The sequence below is a fragment of the Camponotus vicinus genome, unplaced genomic scaffold (genome assembly GCF_025532165.1).
Source record: "Camponotus vicinus isolate PSW18456_S1 unplaced genomic scaffold, iyCamVici1.0 SCAF_10, whole genome shotgun sequence".
NCBI lineage: Eukaryota > Metazoa > Arthropoda > Insecta > Hymenoptera > Formicidae > Camponotus > Camponotus vicinus.
This window is the reverse complement of record NW_028141946.1, coordinates 4,701,860-4,725,067: the sequence shown is the minus strand read 5'-3', so window position 1 is coordinate 4,725,067 and position 23,208 is coordinate 4,701,860. Positions and strand designations below refer to the sequence as shown.

The window sequence follows — 23,208 nt, the reverse complement described above, 5'->3', positions numbered from 1 at the left end:
GTCTATTTTTTACTGTCGATTAATATTAATGTAAGATGATAGCTATAAAAATGGCTTTTAGTTGCCAAATTAAACGTAGTGATTATATTAACTTTTTCTCGAACGAATCACTTTGTAATCTAATGTTTCGTTATTAATAATTATCGCCTCTATCGCTAAATATAATGATTCTTAGTATCACAGTGTGTAATATTTAGTAACATGAATAATTAGAAATTGAAAAAAAGTCAATTTTTAAAAATATATAACAGATAATTATTTTTGCCGTATATATTTTAATATTATTAGGAATAATAATTATATATATAATTGTATATAATTAATATACTTCTTATATATATACGAATGATACATTTCGCTGAAATATTAAATTTTTGTCCATATAAATAATGAAGGAAAGTTTATTATTTCTTTTTCATATTTATATAATATGTATATATTTCAATATATTTTGTTCACGGTCGCGTTTATTCATATTAGGATCAATTTCTAATGGTATTCTACGCAAATGAAGAGCACTGTCACATTAATTCCACGACACGTTTCCTTCAAGCAGAAGTGACATTTTCGTGATATCGATTTCGTGACAGCGCATTTGTAATTATATCATCAAGTAAATATGCAACCGTATATCACGATTAATCATGATAAATGAAATATAGGACGTTAAATTATTTTTACATTAGCGTTCTACTGACAGCATATATCTTCTTCTGAAAAATGAATTATTTCTAGATGATGAAAAAGTTTGTAGAAGTAATATAAAAAAAGTAATATTTTATTTATCAATAAACTAAATTGTACTTTTTTAAACAAATTTATAATAATTTGTCACAATTTTTAATGGGTAAAGATAATCCATAAATTATGCGTTTCATTAATATTAATGAAAAATTGAAAGGTTAAGTCAGATATTAACCATAAATATCTTGTTTTGTAAATAAAATTTATTTCACCAAGACTTATTAACTTTCATCGAAAAAAATGCTGCCGCAGGAAAAAACTTTGTCGGAAATTTCGAAGATTAATCTTTCTTGAATCGTGCATTCACTTCGCGTCATCCACACGTTTCATTCTTCCGGGAGGTGCGAAGCCGGTACACGCATCGACATTGACACGTGTCAAATCAATGTTAGGAGAACGAGACATGATCTGTCAGCGCTGATATGGAAGAAACAATAGCTCGGCCGAATGACGATGAAACGCGAGGAAAGGGAAGCGCGTGCGTGCTGCTCTCGTTTGCAACTCTGACGGATGTCAGCGCACTATTCATATGCATCACTCCAGTGCACTGATTCCCAAATCGAGGATATGTTGCCTGAGAAGCAGGGCAAGGTTGTGGAAAAATTTTAAACCAAACAAAAATATTTAATTATTAAATAAGGCACGCAAAAATTAGTAACACAGTTCTCTTGTACTATATACATGTATGTGAATTTAATTCTTTATAGATATTTTCGTAATTAAAGGATATGATTAATCAAATTTGTTCTTTAGAATAAATTATAAAATAATGATGAAAGAAATTTACTTTATTCTTTTAAATTGATGAAAAATTCAATAAGATATTTATAAAAGATGTTGAAGATAAATATTTTTATCATTTAATATATTTGTCTTTAATTGAGATATGTAGAAAAATTTATATCATATATATTGCACATATAATTAACAACTTAATAGATGTTATATTTTCGATAATATATTTGAACGACTAGAAAGTATGTTTGGGAATCCCTGCTGTGGAATGCTAAGCAATATGACGCATCGGTTAAACATGTGTAGTATAGTGACAGATGCAATAATAAACCATAATTACCGCGGAGAACCTGAGTCAAGGTGGTAAAAATAAGAAGACGTTTATCTTTTAATTGAAGTGAATTTTAATCCTAGCATATACATCACGTTCGATATATGACGCGTATTAAAAACTAAGCATTCTTGTTTTCTATCACATTATTTATGTTGAAATATAATTACTCAAAAAAATACATATAATTAATTTTGATAAATGAATCAAGAATTTTTGACACATTATCCGGTACGTATATAATTAGATTCAATTTTTAAATTTATCATACAGGCCATACAAATTTAAATTTTGCACAGTCATTTTCTTGAAATTCAATTAAGTAAAACGTGATAAAATAAGTATAAACTTGGCTTGAGAACTGTTTTATTACATGTGAGAGAAGGATACACGCACGTACACACATCATACATACACGTAAGTGTGAAAACGAGCGGATAACTTGTGTTGGCGAAATACAGCTAGTCGTCTGTCCACGCGCCGCGGGCACGTCTGGTCCTCGTCTGCTCGGCCAAGGTCCTTGAATGAAGGTCTATTCTTAAAAAGCTGCACAATTGGATAACCAATCAGCCAGACAGTATCATATATCAAAGAGCATGACGAAATGAAATTCACAGACCGTTTATTGTTCCGTTGTGATGATTGCGAGGATTACATTATACGTAAATATAGAAAATGCTCCGTTATAATCTTCGCTATACATATGTATATATCGCGAGAAATAATTATAAAACCGTTAATACGAAGACCTTGATTTTAAACATGGAGTTATACAAATTTAAAATTGAAAAAAATTAATAATTTTATTGAATACAGGAGCAATAAAGAGAAACGTTATGCAGTTTAATATCTATTTATGTACAAAGTATTCTATAATATTAATTATAATATTGATTATACGAAATATATAACGTAATTAATTTATGTTAGATAGATCTGAGATTAAACTTATATTGAAAATCAATTAATATGCGAGATTCGGAGATGGGTTTGCGTGCCGAGCGTGGCGATGTAACTTGTTAAAATCGCGGCGACTGATGCAATGCATATGCGTATAATAGACCTTGAGCCACTATTACACCGGCTGTTTATGTCGTTATGCAATCGAGACGGCTTAGTCTGCGCGCGAACGGAGTTTAACGTAGTAAATAATGCTTTCCACCCATTGCCCCCACACTCGTAAATCCGCTTCGACATTTAAACGTCGCTTCGGCATTTAAACATCTTGCGAGACTAGCCGTTGCACTTTTATGAAATTCTTGTGCAAGATGCGATAATTAATTATCCGTATAATGTGAGGTCTTGTCGCACTCGTAATTTTGCAGCGTCTCGGTTTCGTTAACCCACGAATGTATCACATTCGATATCAACTCTGATAAAAAATTTTTACTGTTTAAATAATTGGAAAAACTATTAAATATAAATATATAAAAATTTTTTATATATGTACGCAATTTTTCGTATAATTATGTAACAGTCGTTGTACAATGAATAAAATTATTGTATCGCTCGCGTATAATTGTATTTAACGCAAAACTGACGGGGATAAAAATTAAGAAGCGGTATTATTTTTCCAAGCGCGTAAGAGAGATAAAAATAGTAAAGATGCGAGGATATTTTAGACATAAATATCAACACACGGTCCCGCGCCTATACCATAGAAACTTGGCGTAATTGCGCAATTTCTCCAGGAAAGATACGCGTAATTACGCGTGGAGAAGGAATGCGGAAAATGAGACGGTGCTCGACAAGCTGACGATCGTGAGATAGATTCTCGCTCTCCGCGGCATCGTCTTCGGGATGCAAGCCGCGTGCATCGCGCTGCACCGGCGGTCGGTAGATATTCATAGCCGTTCGTAGTTCGTAATCGGTAGTCGGTAGGTAGGGAAGTTGGTCGTGTGGCCCGTGATGAGATCCGGGACCGGTCCTAGCGAGCCCTGCGAGATCGCTAATTTCGATCCAATTCACGCTCGAGCGGCTCGGCTTCGTTTTTCCGATCCCTATCTCCGTTTGATTTACCGCGCTCGATCGCGACTCGGTATGCGATCGGCGTTTCCTTCTCCTCTTTTTCTTCTTCTCTCCTCTCTTTTTTTTTTCGCCTTCCACCGCCTTCTCGCGCAGCCTTCGGCTTCGCTCCTCGAGACGATGACGCGCGCGAAAACAGGAATCGCCCCGTCGAGGCGCGCCTCGTATTATTTACATTCCGCGGATCGCACTTTCAGTTTTTCCTCTTGCAACCGCGACATTCGCGCGTGCTTCGCCGCGATTTGTCAGCGAGGAATTGCACCGTGTTGGCCTAAGGTAGAGAGGCGCATGCTCCGGAGGCGAGGGACTAAAGGTGCAGTTGCACGAGAGAATATAGTTCATTCTATTTCTTGCTTCTCTAACATTACACTTTGAGGCTGATAATTTACGTACTAGAATGAAAATGTTTGATCGCAAAAATATTTCTCTTCTCTCACGAGATGAAGGTTCATATTCCTGTATTTCACTATTACATCTCTCTTTGTCGCACGAAGAAGTATGATAGCTCGTTGTAAGAATTCAAAAATTAGAGAAAAATTTATATTTCCCTAAAATAAAAAAAAATTCTTTTACGAGATAAAATGCCATTTCAGCAGTTGACTCTTTTTAAAATTCTACTTGTCATTTCAGTATTTTCTAAACGTTATATCGTGATTTTTATTTCGCGCCAGATCGAAATACTTTTCAAAGTGTGCGAAAAAATTTGAGGAATGTTCCTCCTCTAGCGAGATTCATCTCCGCGTTTAAGAGCAATTGTTGGATCTCATTCATCGTTTCGCGAGAAAAGTCACCATCGTTTCATTCATCGTTCCAGATCCTCGAAGATAATGACAAGATAATGACAGAGACAAGAGAGGCCACGTGTCTTATACTTCATCTTTTAAACGTTATTTCGTCGCGTTACCTCGACGTCGTAATATTCGTCGCGTCGACGGAAGCGCGGCCGTCTCGCGAACATCCCGTGCAAGACTACTTGACGTTTAGCGCGAATGTCTATCCGTCCGTCCGCCGGCCAAGGACGCACTTGTCGACGGCGCGAGGCGTAACACCTAAGCGCGATAGAATTACGCGCTACTAATGTGTGTCACGCGTGTACGTCGATTGCGTCACGTCAGTCTCTCTCGTCTCGGGGCCGGCCCCGTCTTCGCCGCGACGCGAGGCGACGAGACGCGACGACGCGCGACGAGACGCGACGGACGATCCATCCAGACCGAGGTAATCGGTGTCAAGTGCCAAAGAAACGGACGTTCCCGGAAATTGCGATTAATCGCACGGTCATCGTGCGTACAGATGTTCGACGCTCTGACGCACGAGTCAATCTTCATCCTTTATACGAAAATCGCGTGTAATATCTTTCGGGATATACGAGTATAATATGTGTGACTAGCGTCCAAGTATAATAATTATTCATTTTTTGCACTCTTTTACAATTAAGTGTGTATTATGTTATTATTAGACTATGTTTTCGTCAATGTATACCTTCAGGTATACGTATAATTTTTTAACGTATGATGCAATTTTAAAAAAAGGAATTTATTAATTTACTTTCGTATTAAAGAATGTACTCGAGGGTTTGCTCAGTTATTATTTTTTATTTATTTAATGTGTTTTTTCGAAAAAATATATCTTCACGTTTTTCCAAAATGTTGTATATTATAAAAAGACATGTCTGCTAAAAAATTTCTGTTAAAGAAAATTTTTTTTGGAAGCTCTGGTCTTTTAGAGAACATCAATTTAGCTACAAAAAATTGCATATAATTTATTAAGAAAAACTCCCAATAATAATATTTAAAAAATATATTTCTGGGCAAAATGTCATCTAGACATTTTTCTTTGGCAGTTTGAAATCCGTAAATCATTATGATCGGACAAATAGATGGATGTATAGCAGAAAATTCATTCGTTTTGCGTACATAACATCCCGTTAGTACACATTGTGCTAACAATATTCAATATATATTTCGTCCTACATTGAAATTTATGAAATTTTATCTCGACGACAAGTATCTCGGAATGTATATTAGCCGCCGCTAACAACGAACGGATCTATAGGGTTTCCATCTGCGAAAGATAAGTTAGGATGCAACATGTGCGTCGAATACGCGTGTAGTTGAAGCGAAGCCTAGCTCTCTCTCTCTCGCCTAGACACTCGACAGACTCGCGCGCTTTGCACAATAGTAGGAAGCGCTAAAAATAATTCACCCCGGCATCACCGCGTTCTGGCCTTGGCCAGCTTCGGTCCTCGCAACCTGACCGTACCGGCACTCTCTACGACAGCCTCCTCCTTCTCCTCCTTCATCCCCCCATCCTCCCTCCGTATACACTTCACCTACACATTCTCGCACGTGGACAGCCGTTGCGTGGGTGCGAGTCGTTTTTTAACCTTCCTCGCCGCGCGGAGGATCGATTAAAAGTTTGCTCCTTTCTTTCGCCGCCTCGCTCGCGACCGCCGTTTAACCCTTTTACTCGCCGGTGAACTGGAAAAAGGACTGGAAAAAAATTATTCTTCCGTGTCGAAATGAAAAAAAAAAAACAGAAATAAATCAAATTAATTTCATAGCGGCTCTTTGCTCTCCACGTCAACTTTGTTTAAAATTTTTATAAAGTTGAGAAGCAAACGGATTGATTCCAAGAGACTCGATAGCCTGTGAAATCCTCGCTATCGAAAGATGAATCGAGAAAGTCATTAAGGACAGTTTCGACAGACGTAGATCGTTGAACAGCGATCATTAAAGATGTTTTAACGAGAAGCCGTTCATATACAAGGAATAATATAGTGACAGGATCCGCGAGAATCGTGTCCCCTTTTAAATTTCTATTGAACGGATGCACGCAAACTTTGCTCCGACTTTCCATCCGCTGGATGGATCGCTCGCTACGTTCGTCGGAGATTAAGCTGAAAAAAGAGACATTAAATCCCTCGCCGCGTGATTTAGTTAACAAAGTAGCGCGTTACAACCGTGCGCCGAGATGCTTTAACCCGACAGGCAGGCCGTCTCTCGTGACATCCGAATATTCGTCGTAATGCACATGGCAACAAAATACGAGCGGGAAACACGACCCCGCGGACTATTTTAAAATTTAAAAAGTCATTGTTTAAGCGTCTTTCGGAATCCGATATCCGTATTAGTGTTTAGTCTGGCGTCGCGTTTCACCGGGTAGACGCGCCGGCTCGTACTGCACGTGCCATCATTTCTCGATTTTCCCCTCTTTTCTCTTGTTTGCGATCCGTCTTTGTCACAAAATTGCCGAAAGTCTTGCCGTCGATTAATTACAACATTCTTTGTCGGGCAAATATTCGCTATTATATCTCTCTTAAAATCTGATTGCTTATCGCGGAATATTAATAGCTTCTATCTGAGAGTAATCGATCAAAGATTTTTAATCCATCGGAGGATCTCTTTCATTAAAATTCAAAGCGAGAAGACATCCTATAAAATACTGCTTAAGAGTAATGAAGAAAAACGTTGCCTCCAACTTCTTCTCTAAAATGTATAATTTTGTACAAATTACTTTGACGAATCGATATCTTCGAGATGAGAAAAGCAAATGCCCTTTTAGTTTATCGCGAGGATGGCGAATCGAAAGATCGCGTCGCCAGGTACCTCGCAGTCTCCAACTCGTAGATCACGACGACGACGACGACGACGGGGCGTATTGTCTCTCCCTCTTGCTCGTTAACGTCTGTGTGCGCGCCTATTATCCGACTCTATTTTCCAATCTATCCTCGTACGCGAGGCGCACCTTGTCTCGTCCAGACCGCTGCTAGTCTTCTTCTTCAAACGAGTGCGAAGCGATGCGCTCTTTGTCTCGCGGCACTCCAAATAGGAGGCGGCACTCAAGACTCGGCACAAAGAGCGGCGAATCCGGACGACGTGATAACGGAGAGCAAGAAAGCTCGAGATAAGACCGAGGGCCCTCGCAATCGCGCCGCTCTATAACATCGACTCATTCTCGAGGGAATGTACACTGACGCACATACGGTACGTTGTTGATAGCCTAATCGTTGGGCTAATCGAGTTGAGTCTCCAAGTTGAATTGATCGTAAACTATGAAGAGAAAGACTCTTATCACTAATATTATGTTAAATTTTACTAGGAAAATTTGATATTCAATTCTGCAACTATAGTCTCTAGTTGCTTTCTATAATATATCAATAAATTAAATTCTAAAGATATCTATGATGAAGAGAAAATTTTCAAAAATCATGGGCAAAAAAATATCGATGTAAATATATTTTTTTACGAGTAATTATATACATATGTATACACGATTGTCGATTTCTCTTTTCAACATCCCTAGCTCGAACAATCGCGGAGTCTCGGTCATCGTATCGCGATGCACGCGATGCTCGTGGATGCACTCGGCGAAGCCGCGCAGTGCATACGTTGCATACGCACACACGTACGCAGTGTTCATCGAACGAGAGAGGGAGAACCGTTCAAACGAGGGGCCCGCAGCGCCTGGGCTTTGGGCCTCGTCGCGTGTTTTTGCCCCCCGTCTGGTCCCCACCGCGGCTCATCGTTTTTTGTCTGGTGCACCGCATGCTCTGCACAGCTCACCTCACCTCCTCTTCACTTCGCCCGACGTACCACCTTCTCCTCCTCCTCCTCCTCCTCCTCCTCCTCCTCCTCCTCCTCCTCCTCCTCCTCCTCCTCCTCCTCCACCCGCTTCTTTTTCTGTCGAGTTCTCGTCGTGCTAGCTCTCGCTCTGCCTTTCAATCAGGGCCGGCGTGGGTAGGTAGGTATGCTTACGATACTTGGTTCGTGAATATTTTCGATCGCGATATCTCTTATCTTCAAATAAAGACATTCCCTCTTTATAAAATATTAATTTATATATAAAGAATTTAAGATTTTTATATCAAAATAGATTTCCACAATTTTTTTATGGAAAGAAAAATAGAAATTTGCGTCTTGAGAATTTTATCCAAATTTTTCCGAATTGAAACTCATTTGAATTAAATTCTTCTGTAAATTCCATATTGAAAATCACATCAATTTTGTTTCCATTAAGAACCAACTTTATGCAATAAATATACGAGAAATGTAACTATTTTTGAAATTATATTCGAAATTACTAGTGCAACGATATCATGATGATAATGAAATAAATTATCCGTACTCGATACAAACAAGTTTTCAAAGTGCACAACTTTCGTTGTAAATTATTTCTTAATTTTCGATGTCATGCAACCTACATTCCAATTCTTCTAGAAACTTCATCGAGATAATTCGAACCATTACTAATTGTAAGTATTTTAACGTAATCAAATAATACCATGGAAAATACTATTTTACCTTCGCATTTTTAAAAATTTTATCAGAAAAATTAATTTAAAAAAAGCAAACTGTTTCACATTGAATCGCAAGAACAAACGATTAGGGGAAGCGACCCGAGCATCGATAAATCGCCGAATTGACGAATATTCGCGGTTCGCTCTGCTCCCTCAATCTCGACGTCATCGATCTTTTGCCGAGTTGCATCCGAGCGATATCTCCTTGGGGCCCGAGACACGCGCACGGATGCGCGTGTCCCTGCCACGCGGTAGAAGAGGAGGAAAACAAGGAAGCGGCGGAGGCCATCGCGCGTCGAACGAAGCCGAAGACCGAGAAGCTGTTCCGCGATCGCTACCGAGAGGCGACCGGCGAGGGGGGAGGGAACATACGGTCGTTCGATCTCTCTCGATGCACCTGCCGACGTTGACGTTCGTGGAGCCGCGTTTCGCGATCAGATCGTACGATGCTCGAAAATGATTACGAGATCTCGATAAGGATCATGCAGCCCTTCTGCGACCCGAATCGATCCTTTTTTATAAAATTTCTTGAGCTTCGATGCATTAAATACTCTGCCAATTTCGATTAATGGTTTAAATGTTTACCGAAAAAATTTTTGAATTTAATATAATAAAGAATATTAATCATATATTGTCTTTCTTAAATTATTTCTTAATTTTCTATGCCATACAATCTACATTTTAATTCTTCTAAAAAACTTTATTATCAAAATAACTCCATTACTAAATTTTTCTATGTAATTAAATGCCATGAAAAATATTGTTTTACCACCTCATTAAGATTAATTTTTCAACGATATATAGTAATTTTCTTCCTAAAAACGTGTAAAAAAAATTATCTCTGAAATCATTTGGGTCTGTAATTAGCTTTATTAGTGGCACTGTTAAGATACATGATCTATTAAGGTACATAATTTAAGCGATGAATAATTTTATGAAGATTTTAATAAAGATTTTTGTCAGATTGCCAGAGGGAGACAGGATCTTTGTTTAACGCCTTTTGGAATCAAGTATGAACGTATCGTATAATCAGACGTTAATTAATGACTAGTCGCTTCTTTAACGGATTTATTACCGCATATCATACCAAATACGTATGTTTCTTTTGATTTATGTGCGTTTAGCTACACGCTCCGATGAGACGATATTACGTGACTGATAACACGACGGCTCGTTCTTCGTCTATGTTGCGAGACGCGTCTTTACGACTGCAATTATGCTCCCGAGTCCTTGGCAGCAGCAAGGAAAATGACATTTAATCGTTTCCACGTGTCGATGATATGTATGCCGACTCGGCGAACCGTGCATAGGACATTACTCGCATCGCGATCGTTTGAGTTCTAACAACTTAGTCCTGAGACACGCGAGAATACGAGCGATATTAACATTATTTATCCTTGTATTATACATTTCTGTGAGTAACAAATTATTATTCATTTTTTTTATTCACATCATTAATGTATCATTTAATGTATCTTATTCTCATTTTTATATTATGTACATGGTGTATTGTTGGAATTATTATTGCATGTATGTACAATTTAAACATACACTGTATGGTAAATTACACGGTGGGAAAAAGATAAAGATTTATATATCTTTAACCCTTATAATAGCATTTAAAAAATTGCCACTTTGTGCGCAATATTAGACTAAAATAAATTAATAAATATTAATAAAATATTAATAAAATTTAAAATATTAATATTAATAAAATTCATTACAAAAGAGAAAATTTCTCCATATATATATATCAAGTTCCTTCATATATATCTCAAATAATTCGGTATTAATATACTCTCTAAAAGTGAATCAGTGTATTATCACTGTAATCAGTGCTGTACTTATAACTGTTTGTAATCAGTGAGTGTTTACTGTTTTTCAGTGATAATACACTGATTCAGTCTAGTGAAAGTAGTATATATACTACTTTCACTAGACTGAATCAGTGTATTATCACTGAAAAACAGTAAACACTCACTGATTACAAACAGTTATAAGTACAGCACTGATTACAGTGATAATACACTGATTCACTTTTAGAGAGTATATCAAGTTTCTTCCTATATATTAAATAATTCGGTATTAATATACGATAATCCCATTAAAAAAATCGTAATGGAATAAATAAATGTGAAAATGATGAGATTCCTGAAAATTATTAACTAATTATAACATCCGATTTCTGTTTACAGTGAGTGCGAGCGGCTATATCGTCTCGGCGGCGCTCGTGCTGATAATTGGAGCACTGGTGGGTGTCCTGGCGACGATATCGCGTCATCTTCATCATCGTCGGCTGCTGGTGCACGAGCCGGTCCCACCCGGCTCTGCTTCCTCCTCTTCCGCCTCGATTCTCCATTATCATCATCGGCATCACCATCATCGTCATCGACTTCGTCGCGAGGAGCCACCGCCACCGCCGTTACAACGCTGTCTTCTGCTACAGGATCATTGCCGTCATCCTGATACACCGGTGAGCATCATTTGATCACGAATCCTTTTCGCACGAAAAATTATGAGATTACCAAAAACCACCAAAAATCGTAAAGCATGTGGATTGATTCCAATACTGCTATATGATATATTCTACTGTCACATATATCGATATATGATGTGTCTAAAAAATAACACGCAATCAAAAGGTATGTGTACGAGTGTTTACTTCTACACACATATATATTTGCTTGTCTCTAAAAAATAAAATATCTAATATTAGTGAATATTTTGAGGGAGAAAGAAGAATTTATAACGATAACAGAAGAATTTGCGGTAAATCGCGTCATTGACGGATTTATATGCGAATTATCACATTTATCTCAAAGCCGTTCGAAATAAAACTTTGAAAGCAAACTTCCGCGTATTCGTTGAAACTGTATACGTCGTACTAATTTTAGCAGACTTGACCGAGTTCGTCGAATAGCTTCTTTATACAAATAACGACTCGAACGAATCGTATCGCATTCCAACGGAACAGTTCTCGTTCTTATTACTTTCTGTCGCATTTCGCCGAATAATCGGTCGATCTCGTTACACATTCTTGATATCGCGCGTCACGCGAGTCCAAAAGCCGCGCGCGTTTCTTCAAACGAAATAGATGCGTCGTTATCGTTGCAAATAACACGATAATATATAATTTGTCGGGCATAAGGAGAACTACCCATAGGTCAAAAGGAGGGAAAAGGAAAACGCGATTTCCTATCCGGCGGAGATGGTTATCGATGACGTTGTCGACCTTCGACGAGATTATTATGCGATTCATGGAACGTTGAAGGCTGTGTAGGAAAAAGATTCCTATATCTTATCTCAGCGGTAGCGACGCAGCTGTGTTTCTGATATTCGTTTATTTTTCTCCTTTTTTTTCTATTTAAGCGGAATTATGCAGCTACACATAACTTGCCATTTCTCTATTTTTCTCTTCCGTCTTGGCGTCCCGACTCAATTATTTCAAACGTGCGCGATAACACGCGACACAGACAAATCTGAAAAAAACGCGAATATGATTCACAAAACTTCATTTACAATCGTGATCAATAGTATTACAGTTTCGCGTTGTTTTCAAATGAAAATCTCGTTTTAAACACACCCAATAATGTATATATTTACTTGCATAAAATAGATCCTGCACGTCGTAATATAATAAAATTCATTAATTTATTAATTCATTCATTTACAATAATCTTTGCTTCTTTCCTTTTCTTTCTCTTTTTTCTTAGAATATATTTCTTAAGATACTAATTTTGAAAAAATATTAATTGAAAAACTCAATAAAATAATTGTAATATTTTATTATCATAAGATGAAAAGCAATAATGAAAAGATTTATATATTTTAAGTTTCCTTTTTTAAATTTCATGTTTCCTAATTTTAAAATAATTTAGCGTGATTAAAAATATTTTACAAAAATACATTTGAAAATATCCGTTGAATGTGGATCAAGTTTTCGCGACACGACGATTCCTCTTTCCGCTAAATAAATTTGGATAGTCTCTAGACAATTTTCCCGAGATCAAATCTTAATCTGCCTAAGCAGCGTAATGCATCTCAGTACACCCCATTTATCGTCCCGATGGCGAGAGGTGCCGGATCCCGGGCCATCGATCGGTGGCGAAGCCCTTCCTCGGCAAAGCCCCGAGGACGTCGTCGGTTGGTCCACCGCGCGCGCTTCCTTCGGTTTCCATCGGCATCGGGCGGCGGGAACTTAATTTGGAAGTTACCGGTCCCGTGATTACGTCGAGGAGAGTCGGCGGCAAGTTCCGTCTTTCCTTCTCGGCGTTGCGAGACGTTGCGATGCACGTTTCGTCCCCTCCGTCTCCTCTGCCGCCGCCGCCGCCGTGACGCGAACCATTGTTATTCTAGATTGCATCGCAAATTAGATTACGGCGTACTATACTAGACTCCCCATCCCTCCTTCCCCTCTCGCGCGCGCGCTGACGCCAATGTCGACTCCGCTCTCCGCTCTTTGGCGGAGATCGACGGTGCCGCTTTCTCCGCTCCTCCTCGCGTCGCGTATCCTTTCGTCCTTATCTCTCGTCCCGGATCCGCGCTAGATTGCGGCACATGCGAGCGTGCTCGTCGAAGCGCAGCCTCCCCCGCGTGCATGAGGATGCATCGAGTGAGGATGCGAATGCAATGTCATAAAAATCATCCCGAGCAGGGATTTCCTCCTTCGATATTCTCTCTTTTTCGATACGAAAATTATCGTCGTTTAGATAGCGAAACACGCGAGAATTTATCTTTGTTTAATCAAATTTAAATTAAATTAATTTAAATTAATATAAGTAATCTAATTTAAATTAAATTAATTTAAGTTAATATAATGAATCTAATTTAAATTAAATTAATTATATAAAAAAGAGAAAATCGATCATAAGTAAATTAATTTTATTTTAATTGTTGCCGTGCTCTTTGGAATGGTAATTTGAATTTCTACGAATTTAATATAACATCGATTATGCGTAATGTATCTTTTTTTTCCCGGAAAGTGTTTTCTAGATAGAGGCATTTTTAACTTTTCGCTCGACCTTTTAAGACAGCGGAGTCACCGACTGTAGACACTCGACCGTAGAAGGGAAAGAGGAGTAAATCGGAGTAGGAGTAAATGTTATGTCTAGCGTTTTACAGTCTCCGGTTACTTCTATCCGCAGACTTGCCATTGTTTTTCTCGTACCTTGCACTCTTCCCTTTATATTCCGCAAGAAAAATCTCGCGGACAGGTTGCGATAAGATAATACTCGGAATAGATTTTTTCCTCTTTTCTAGACACGCTCTGTTATAACACATCTATAATCAAAACATTCCGACATACGTATAATCGCAGTTATACTATCTCGGCCTTGTCTGGCATCTCGAAATAGCATCATTATTATGCGTTTCTGTCATCGCAGACGATCATGATGAAGCGAGCGAATTAGTCCCGACAGTCGAGAATACATGAAACGAGCGAGCGAGGTAAAGCAGTAAAATATAAATGACAGAAAGAATTAACGTCGATTGCGTCACACGACGGTATTTTCCACAATGCATTTCGTTGCGTCGTGGAAAATGCCGGCGTGTCGCGATCGCGCACGACGATATCGGACAGTGGTGTTTATCTACTGTCGCGTCGTTGCCGAGAGCATCGTTGAGAGAGGATGTACCCTAAACCACGGTGCGAGGTCAACGAGAGAGAAGGAGAGAGGTGACGCGACGCGACGATGCGCCACGTATACGTTCTATGGTGGACGCTGTGTAAATCCCGCCGAATCGAACGACACCCGGAGGCTTCCCCAACGGGTAACGTTAAACTCGCGCGCGGGGAAGCAATGACCTGATTTGCAATTTATTACGTTTGGGCGACGTCCAAGTACGGCGCATTGGCGCCGCTGCCAAAATCGGCGCGGCACGATCGACGCGATGTAACGATTCTATGCGGGAATAAAAAAAACGGGAGCAAGTCGTGTAAAAACGAGAACACTCGCGTACCAAGAGGAAAACAATCGGCGAGGAAAGAGAGAGAGAGAGAGAGGCGTGTGGCAAACAGAGCCGCGAATACACGCGAGATACGCCTCGCGAATTCCGGCACGACCGCAAAATCGCGAGAGGCGAAATTTCCGGCCGCGATGGTGGAATAAACACGCGTCATGACAAATCGTTGGCAAAATGTTTCGATCCGCGATCGTCGGGATTATTTGTTCATAACGTAGCTTGGTTTCTCGGTTCTCCTGTTTCCAGTTGCGAAATCTCGCTATCAGTGAAACTAGATTCCTTCATTTGTAATCTAAGTCATCTATCGAAAACATTATATTTTCCCTTGAAAATGATATCTCGTCTTGAAAAGAAAGAGAGAGAAAACAATCGATATTAAACATTCCAATTTATCCTTTCTTGCTAAATATGAAACAATAAAAATGTATAATTATTTTAATATATAATTAAATATATTTTTTTAATTATTTTACAAATATTTTAATAAATTTTATTAAAACGATTAAAGAGTTAGGAGAGATTATCAACGATAGTGCTTTGTCATCAAGTTTCTGACGAGAGGAAATGTCAGACTTTAATCTGCAAGTAAAAATGAGGTCGATGTGCTTGAAAAACGCTTGGTATAAAATAAACGCTATTCACAGGCGTGCTATAAGTGGCTCTTGTACAATACCTACTTCCCGTCAATCGTTTATAGGCTATTGACATTTTGGGAATGGGTGGAGGCTCGCAAGCGCGGCACCCATATGTGCCACGGGAATTTGTAACTTGCGGGTGGAACTAGAATATATACGCATAATGACATAACAGAACGATCGCCCAGTCGCCCGATGACGCAACGTCTTATTCGCGATAGCGCAGCCTTCGTCTCGAGCGCGTGGTACGCGGATATGTCGGCGCACGTGTCTATTTATCTTTTCCGGGAAATATAACGACGTCTAGACCTACGTGTGAATCATCATCTGCCGATGCGAATAGCAGCGAGATAAAACGCGAACGATAAGATCGCGAGACCGCAAAGCGCCGCGGCTCGCGAATTCAGACCTGTACTAAATACGGTTTCATGATCTTAGAACTTTGGCTAAAAATAAAGCAGGATAACATTCAATAGATTCAGTAATTCGTGGTGAATATTAATATTGTAACGAGAGATCTCTGAAGCACAAGGCAAGAAAGAAACGTTACATGACAGGCTTTATTTTTTACGTGTTATAGAAAATGTGTACTCAGTTTTCATTATGCGTATTTTTTCCTTTATCAAGTTTGTTTTTTTTCTGTTAATAAATCAGTACGTTAAGATTCTAATGTAAATGTATATAAAATTCGTTAAATGATATTAGTGATATTATCTAGAAGGATAAAGTTTCATTCTATACATAAAGATTATTTTGTAGGTAAGAGGATTAATCGCGATCTCGAGATTTTTGGAGCAAAACGAAAGGAATTTGAAACGAAGCTACGCCAATGGCTGACAGCTACGCGCACGTGCTAACCACGACATAACTACGCGAGTATCGTCACGTGCTGACGTCATGACACATACCGACGCTGAAAGCATTATTGACGACGTCTAACGAAGTACGAGGGCCAGCATTTTTCGTGTGAAAAAATTTAGATCAAATCAGTAATAAAATAACACTTTTAGTTTATTTTAACTTAGAGACCAAACACACTTATTTTATTTTTCTCGTTGTACGTCAGGAGGATACATACATGTTTTATCTCGCTTACATCAAAATACATGAGAAGAGAAATTTTCAAATTTTCTATTCTATAAAAGAAATAAATGTGAATTTTTGTAGATTCATATTCAGTGTGCTAAAGAAAAACAAACTAAAGATAAAAGGAATTCTAAACCAGAAAATGTATATTTCAGTAACACCGCAATATCCGAGGCTACTTCGTGACATAATATTTTTCTCCTTTATTTGTTTACGTAAACATCTGTTTGCGTCAATAATTTCGTGTGACAGTGCGTCATATGATGAGAAAAAAGAAATGCTATCTCATAAAAAAAAGTCATTTTTATCTACCGCTACGATACAACGTAGCATCGCGGTTAATGGTAGACGATTAACACGACATTGCACGTCACAAATATTTCCACGCCTCGTATCGAGGAACTTGTATTACACATAAAAAAAAAAATGCCAACGATATTTCACCTCCCACTCGACCAGAAATAAATTCGGCGACATTTTAATTCCACAGCTCGAAAATAATCGTAGCGTAACAGGGAAATCTGCGCAGAGAGATGGGTAGACGAGGATGAGAGTCGAGAATATAATCTTCCCTCTTACATCCTCCCCCGGACAAACGCGACAGGCGAAAGTCCCGCGTGCGAAATATCTCGGTAACGAGCTCTCCGATTATCTCCCGGTGGAGGACCCGCGCTACGTTGGCCGATATATCGACTATCCGGCGCGCCGTTACGGTGGCAGCCCGATTTCCCTATCGACTTTCCCGTGGCGGCGACCCTGACCCAACGACGCGCTCCCCGTCCTTCATGGGCGAGCCAAACACATCCAGCTAACCACCAGCCGCCCTTCGAATCGACCACCCGACGAGCCTACGGCGGGCGTGTGCACTCCCGACGATGTTGATTTTGATCGTTCTCGAGGCTGCTCGCAGGTAACCCTCGGATACGACCTACTTTTCTTTCGCGCTCTCTATAGCGACGCGCCTCGAGGGTGGCGAGCGTTATGTGAGCGTAGAGGTCGTCTGCCAAGGGCGTAGCCGCCATGTATCAAGAGTAATAGGAGAGTGGGGCATTAATTTTTCGTGAAACCTCTCTCTTTCGTAATATATTGTATTTTATTCAACCATGATTATATCTTCTCTCTCACCAATGTTAATATTCACGCGCGCACCCTTATATATTAATACATCAAATGGAATGTCAAATTTGAAGATAAATCACAAATAATTAACCCTCAAACGATAAAAGATTAATCTTTGATACTCGATTGTAACTAAAAATCCTCCAATTATAATATAAAAAAATTAAGAAAATTCTTTGTAGATTATTAATAAATTATTGCTAATAAAATTATCTTTATTTCCTTAAAAAAGCCTCGATCTTATAGCGATTGGGTATTCTTAAAATACTTTTGAACGTTTCGGTTTAAATGACTGGTTCGATTATATTAGCAATTCTCCCTGTGTCTATACTCTCGCAGAATTAATTTGAATCTTCGCACTCGAGTCTTGCAAGTTTCGTCAGTGGCTTGCGAAGCGAGTGACTAGCCGTGAGAAGTACGGGACAGGCCGCGCACCGCAAGCCGCGTCTGCGGTCCTTCCGGCGGCGTCCGTTCTCGGCTACTTTTCGGATTCGCTTGCTTCCTCTCTCTCTATTTCTCTTTCTCTCTCTCTCTCTCTCAGCTCCGGGTCCGCCTGTATTTATCGATTGCTCCACGTCGGAGTTCCGGGCGACGAATTAAGCTGCCGACTATGAAAATGAGCAATCAACGGAGCTCCGTAAAAGACGATAATAGCACATCCTCCCTCGCAAAGTATATTCAATCCAAATATAATTTTACTAATTTGAGAATATTTTGAATTTTCCGCAAATTGCTAAATTGCTAATTGAAAAATGTAAAAATAATTGTTACTTGTTCTTCGATACAGGTAGATAAAATTTATCTAAAATTATTATAATAGGCCAAATTATAAATAAATGCTGTATAGATCAAAATTGTAGGTGTAAAATAAAAATACAAAATATAGACACATAAAGATAACAACGTACAAGAGACACGAAAATGAATCGAGAATTGAATTTGGTTTTATAATTATTGCATCTTCAAAAGTGACAAAATATAATTTAAGATACAATTATAACGTTTGCATAGTTTACTATTGAAATATCGCTATTTATACTTCACACACGCGCGTACGCGTGTATAAATAAAACTTAGGAATTTCTTCTGTCGCGAAGAAATAAGCACCAGTTGTCATTCTCCGTCACACTAGCGCATGATAAATTTAAAATTGCGAAATGGCAACACATTCAGAATCGAAGAGCGCGCGCGGGAACGCGGTATAAATCTCCGACGCACCATATTTCGAGAGAAGCTCTTAATTCTGAGATGAACGACGCGACTGTTTATCAACAAGGAGCATGTCGGTTCAGCGACCGGTCCCGTTTCCGACCGAGACATAAAAGTAGCTGCATGGTGGTAGCTATACTATACGCGAAGCAACGCGCGTACATCATCTCCGAGCTGCGGTCAGCTCTGTTTGCGTGCGTTTGGCACGCGACGAAGCGAACGTCCGTGGTACTCCCGTCGCTAGAAATTATACACAAATTCGGATTTACGCTCAATATGCTTAGATATTAATTAATTGCTAATTTCTTGCACGAATTTATTATTCTCTTTCGCGTTAACAGGAAATTAACGTTAAAGTTATGTGGATACTTAATATGATAATGTGTATTTTGACATTTATTTGCGATGTCAATTAATATTCTGAGACATATCCATCTTTTTCTTTTTTAATTTACATATTATTCCGAGGTGCGTGAAGATACTTTAATATCAATTTCTCCTGCTAATATGGGAGCAACTCCTCTAGACTAACAAATTAGTAATTAATTAGCAGCTAATTATGCCATTAATCCGAATTTGATCCCTGATGAGAAAGGCAGCAGGTTAATGAAGGTACGAAAAGGAGCCAAAGATATTGCTCTCTTGCCAAATCTACATCACTGTATCTCATATCCCGAAAATCCGATAACGCGTGTATCTTTCTTCTCGAAGCAGGCACGAAGCAACGACGATGCGATCGTACTTTTCCGACCATTGTCGGCCGTCGCGCGATTTAACGAGGTTAATTAACATAATGAAAACATTTGCATTCATTATAACGTACGCTAACCCTGACGAACGTTTGCCTTAATTGGCCCTGCCCTCGCGCAACCCGCGAAATACCATCGTTAATAAGTGCGACTAACAATAGACTCGGCGCGTTTCCATTATGTCCTCGCTGTTTCTTGTTGATTTATGCCGATAACATAAATCTTTCTCCATAGATTGTAATTCCGAGATCTCTCAGATTGAATTGTATACGACTTAATTGCGCGGATAATTTCTCCATAAAATGTTGCGAAGGATATTCCAATTTAAACAATGAACAACGGATGACTCGTCCTCGTCGAAAATAACCATTCCGCCAGAAAACAGGAGAAATTCGAATAGGACAGCGGGTAGGACACCGAGAGTTGAAAAGACGACGAGGGGCGAGGAGGGGAGCGGGAGGGGGACGGAGACTGGTTAGAATTGATGCGGACGAGACGACACTTCGCGCCATCGTCTTACGCGGCGGCGCCCACGACCGTGACTTCTTTTATGGAGCGGGCCCCGAGCAGCCTCGTCCCAGTCCCCGGACGAGGCCGCGACCCGAAAGCCGACGGTAACCGGGTCTTAACCTCGGTCTCGTCGTTGTCCCCGCTGGCCTCTTGGACGATACCAAAGCGGTCGCGCTTGTCGTCGTCATCGTCGTCGTCTTCGTCGCTTGACACGAGCGCGAAAATAGTAAACAGGATGGGTAAGGGATTTGCATACGGGGGCCCGAAACAGCTTCGTAGGACGACCTGTCGCGTTCTTGTCTCAGTCGGCGGACGAGTCAGGCGAGAATCCTCGTAGGAATACCGGACCTTTATTTACGAGCTGGTCTCAGTCGCTCTAGCAAGGGGAATATTTTTTTGATACGAGAAAGTAGCGCTCTCGCCTCCCTTTCTCCCTCCCTCGCCTTTCCGAATCAGAAAGGTTTTACGACTTATCGCTGTTTTGTACTATGCAAGGTGTTCCACTTTCACGTTTATTTTTTTATTTCCTTGGCCAGTCTGTGAAATCGGTGTTTCTTCTACAAAAATGTCGAAGCGAAGGATTTCTATTTAAGGAGAAAATACAACGAGAATCTACTCTTATTCTATTTAAGAAGAAAATAGACGAAAAGATTATATTTTTAAATTACTCTCAAAATGGATTTCAAATTAAAAAAAAATAAATTATACATGCTACGTACTACATATGATATAAATTTCAACATTGCGAAATAATGAGTTTTCTCGAGACATTTTCGAAGAAAGAAAAACAAATTTATATATAAATAGAGTCAAAAATCTGCTATTAAAAATTAATATGGCGTAAAAGTGGCACATTCTACATTTGCAACAATTGTTAATAGATGAAAATCGATTATTAAGATGACATTATTATAAGATATAAGTATTTTAGATTCTATTGCACAGGCGATGCAGTAATAATTGTTATTATATTTCACCGGCGATAAAGGTATAAGATATTTCGTGGCTGACGAAACTTTTGGAAAGTTTCATGAGTCAGCGACTGCAATCGCGTCTACAACGAGCAACGACGCACCGAGAATGCCCAAAAAACATGAAAAATTCTATACATTCGCAAAAAGTTACTCGTTAGGGCGCATGTGAGATTTCCCTTGTGTTACCGCGATAGTACAACCTTTCTCCAGAGTACCTCAGACATAATGGGCAGTATAAAAGTTAATATCTACGTATGAAAAAATAGCAAGGAACTCCAAAAAATGAGATATTATTCTTATTATAGATATTAATCTTATTCTATAATTTATTCAGCTACAATAATTATGATCAAGTGCTGATAATATAATCGTTAAGCTGGAGACAATTTCATAACTGAGTAAATATAATTGTTCATCAATTACACAATGTCTGGAAAGAAACGTCAGATTACGTAGACCGCACACGTGACACTCGGAGAATGTCAAATAACGCCGAACGTACACTGCTGAGCATCTAATCTTATTCTTTAATCTTTCTAAATTCATATAAAAAGAGTCACTCGACATATTTATATTCATTTATGCTAGACAACTACTTCACTATTACATTTATATATCTCTCGCGCTGTGACGAAACGTACCATATGAACATTCGACGTTTCGAAAAGGCTGTCGACCGGTTCACTCGTCTTCACATCGACGGACATCCTCAGCGATCGCGCTTTATGATCCACGAGACGTTATCCAATACCTCGTGATCGTGCACGGGATGCGTACCTACCTACCTACGCGATTACGCTTACGCGCATCTCTCAACGACGTAATAATATCCCCGGTGTGTCGCGCTCGTCACCGCCATTGACTGCCGCGCGCGCAATCCCGTCCTTGACGAAGTCGATAAGAGCGATAAAACGCGCAGTGGCCGGCTAGTCTAGACGATTACGCAATCTCCTGAAAAGGCATTGATTGACGTCCCTACGGAACAGAACGAAGCGGGGAGCGAGACGACACGGGACGGAACGGTCGTATACATATACGCGACCACCCGTCGTCCCCGAGTCGTCATCGAGTTACGTCGTCGCTGCTTCATACCCCGTTCGCTCATAAAACCGTCGCGAATTCCGCAATGAGAAAGAGAAAGAGAGAAAGAGAGAGAGAGAGCGCGCGCGAGAGAGAGAGCGAGATAACACGTTGACTTCACGTCTATCTGCACTTTTGGTACGATCGAGATGCGATGACAATCGCGAATTCTGCAATTCTGGAAATGTTATAATAAAAACACGAAAACTAAATTTCCAATCGTGTATGATACGATTTCGACAAGACAAGGAGTATTTAATATGCCTTCGACGTATTGCAAGCCACTTTTATCACATATTTATCGACGATATAAAATAAAAGATGTTTTACCGAAATATCGCATTATGATTCATTTAAATGTGAACTGCTGAAAATCCAAATTAGCCTATTGCAGTCGATTACATAGTGATATGGATATTTTAGAGACCTTTAATGTGGCCTCGATTAATTAATGCAAACGTCGCTCCACATTCTCACTGCGCTAAATATGACTGTCTGATTCTCTTCTCTCATGCTGACGTAGAATGCAATCCTCTTTATTAGATTTAATTAGACCGATAAATTGCAACACATTAGCCAGATAGTATTTAGTATTAATTAAATATGTGCATGATAGTATTTAGTATTAATTAAATATGTGCATGATACAAGATATTATTTTTCATCAGATTTTTAAATTCGCATTAAAAGTATGCAATATATCAGCTAGTGCACACGCATGTTCGCGATAACTCTTTGCAATTAGTAGATA

The 23,208-nt window shown here is 39.3% G+C and overlaps 2 protein-coding genes across 2 annotated transcripts in view; one reads left to right on the top strand and one right to left on the bottom strand.

Annotated features, from left to right (window-relative positions):
• LOC145961145 (uncharacterized) overlaps nt 1–23,208 on the top strand; it is a 62,763-nt gene that overhangs the window by 6,367 nt on the left and 33,188 nt on the right. Inside the window, exon 2 of the mRNA XM_083081034.1 lies at nt 11,327–11,604. Coding sequence (XP_082937160.1) covers nt 11,327–11,604 — 278 coding nt within the window. The remainder of the gene's footprint in view (nt 1–11,326; nt 11,605–23,208) is intronic.
• LOC145961150 (uncharacterized) lies at nt 12,974–22,643 on the bottom strand. Its single transcript, XM_083081046.1, has 2 exons — nt 22,019–22,643; nt 12,974–13,483 (listed from the first exon to the last, which is right to left on the bottom strand). Exons 1-2 carry the CDS (start codon nt 22,082–22,084, stop codon nt 13,187–13,189), a joined length of 363 nt encoding a protein of 120 aa, XP_082937172.1. The 5' UTR covers nt 22,085–22,643; the 3' UTR covers nt 12,974–13,186.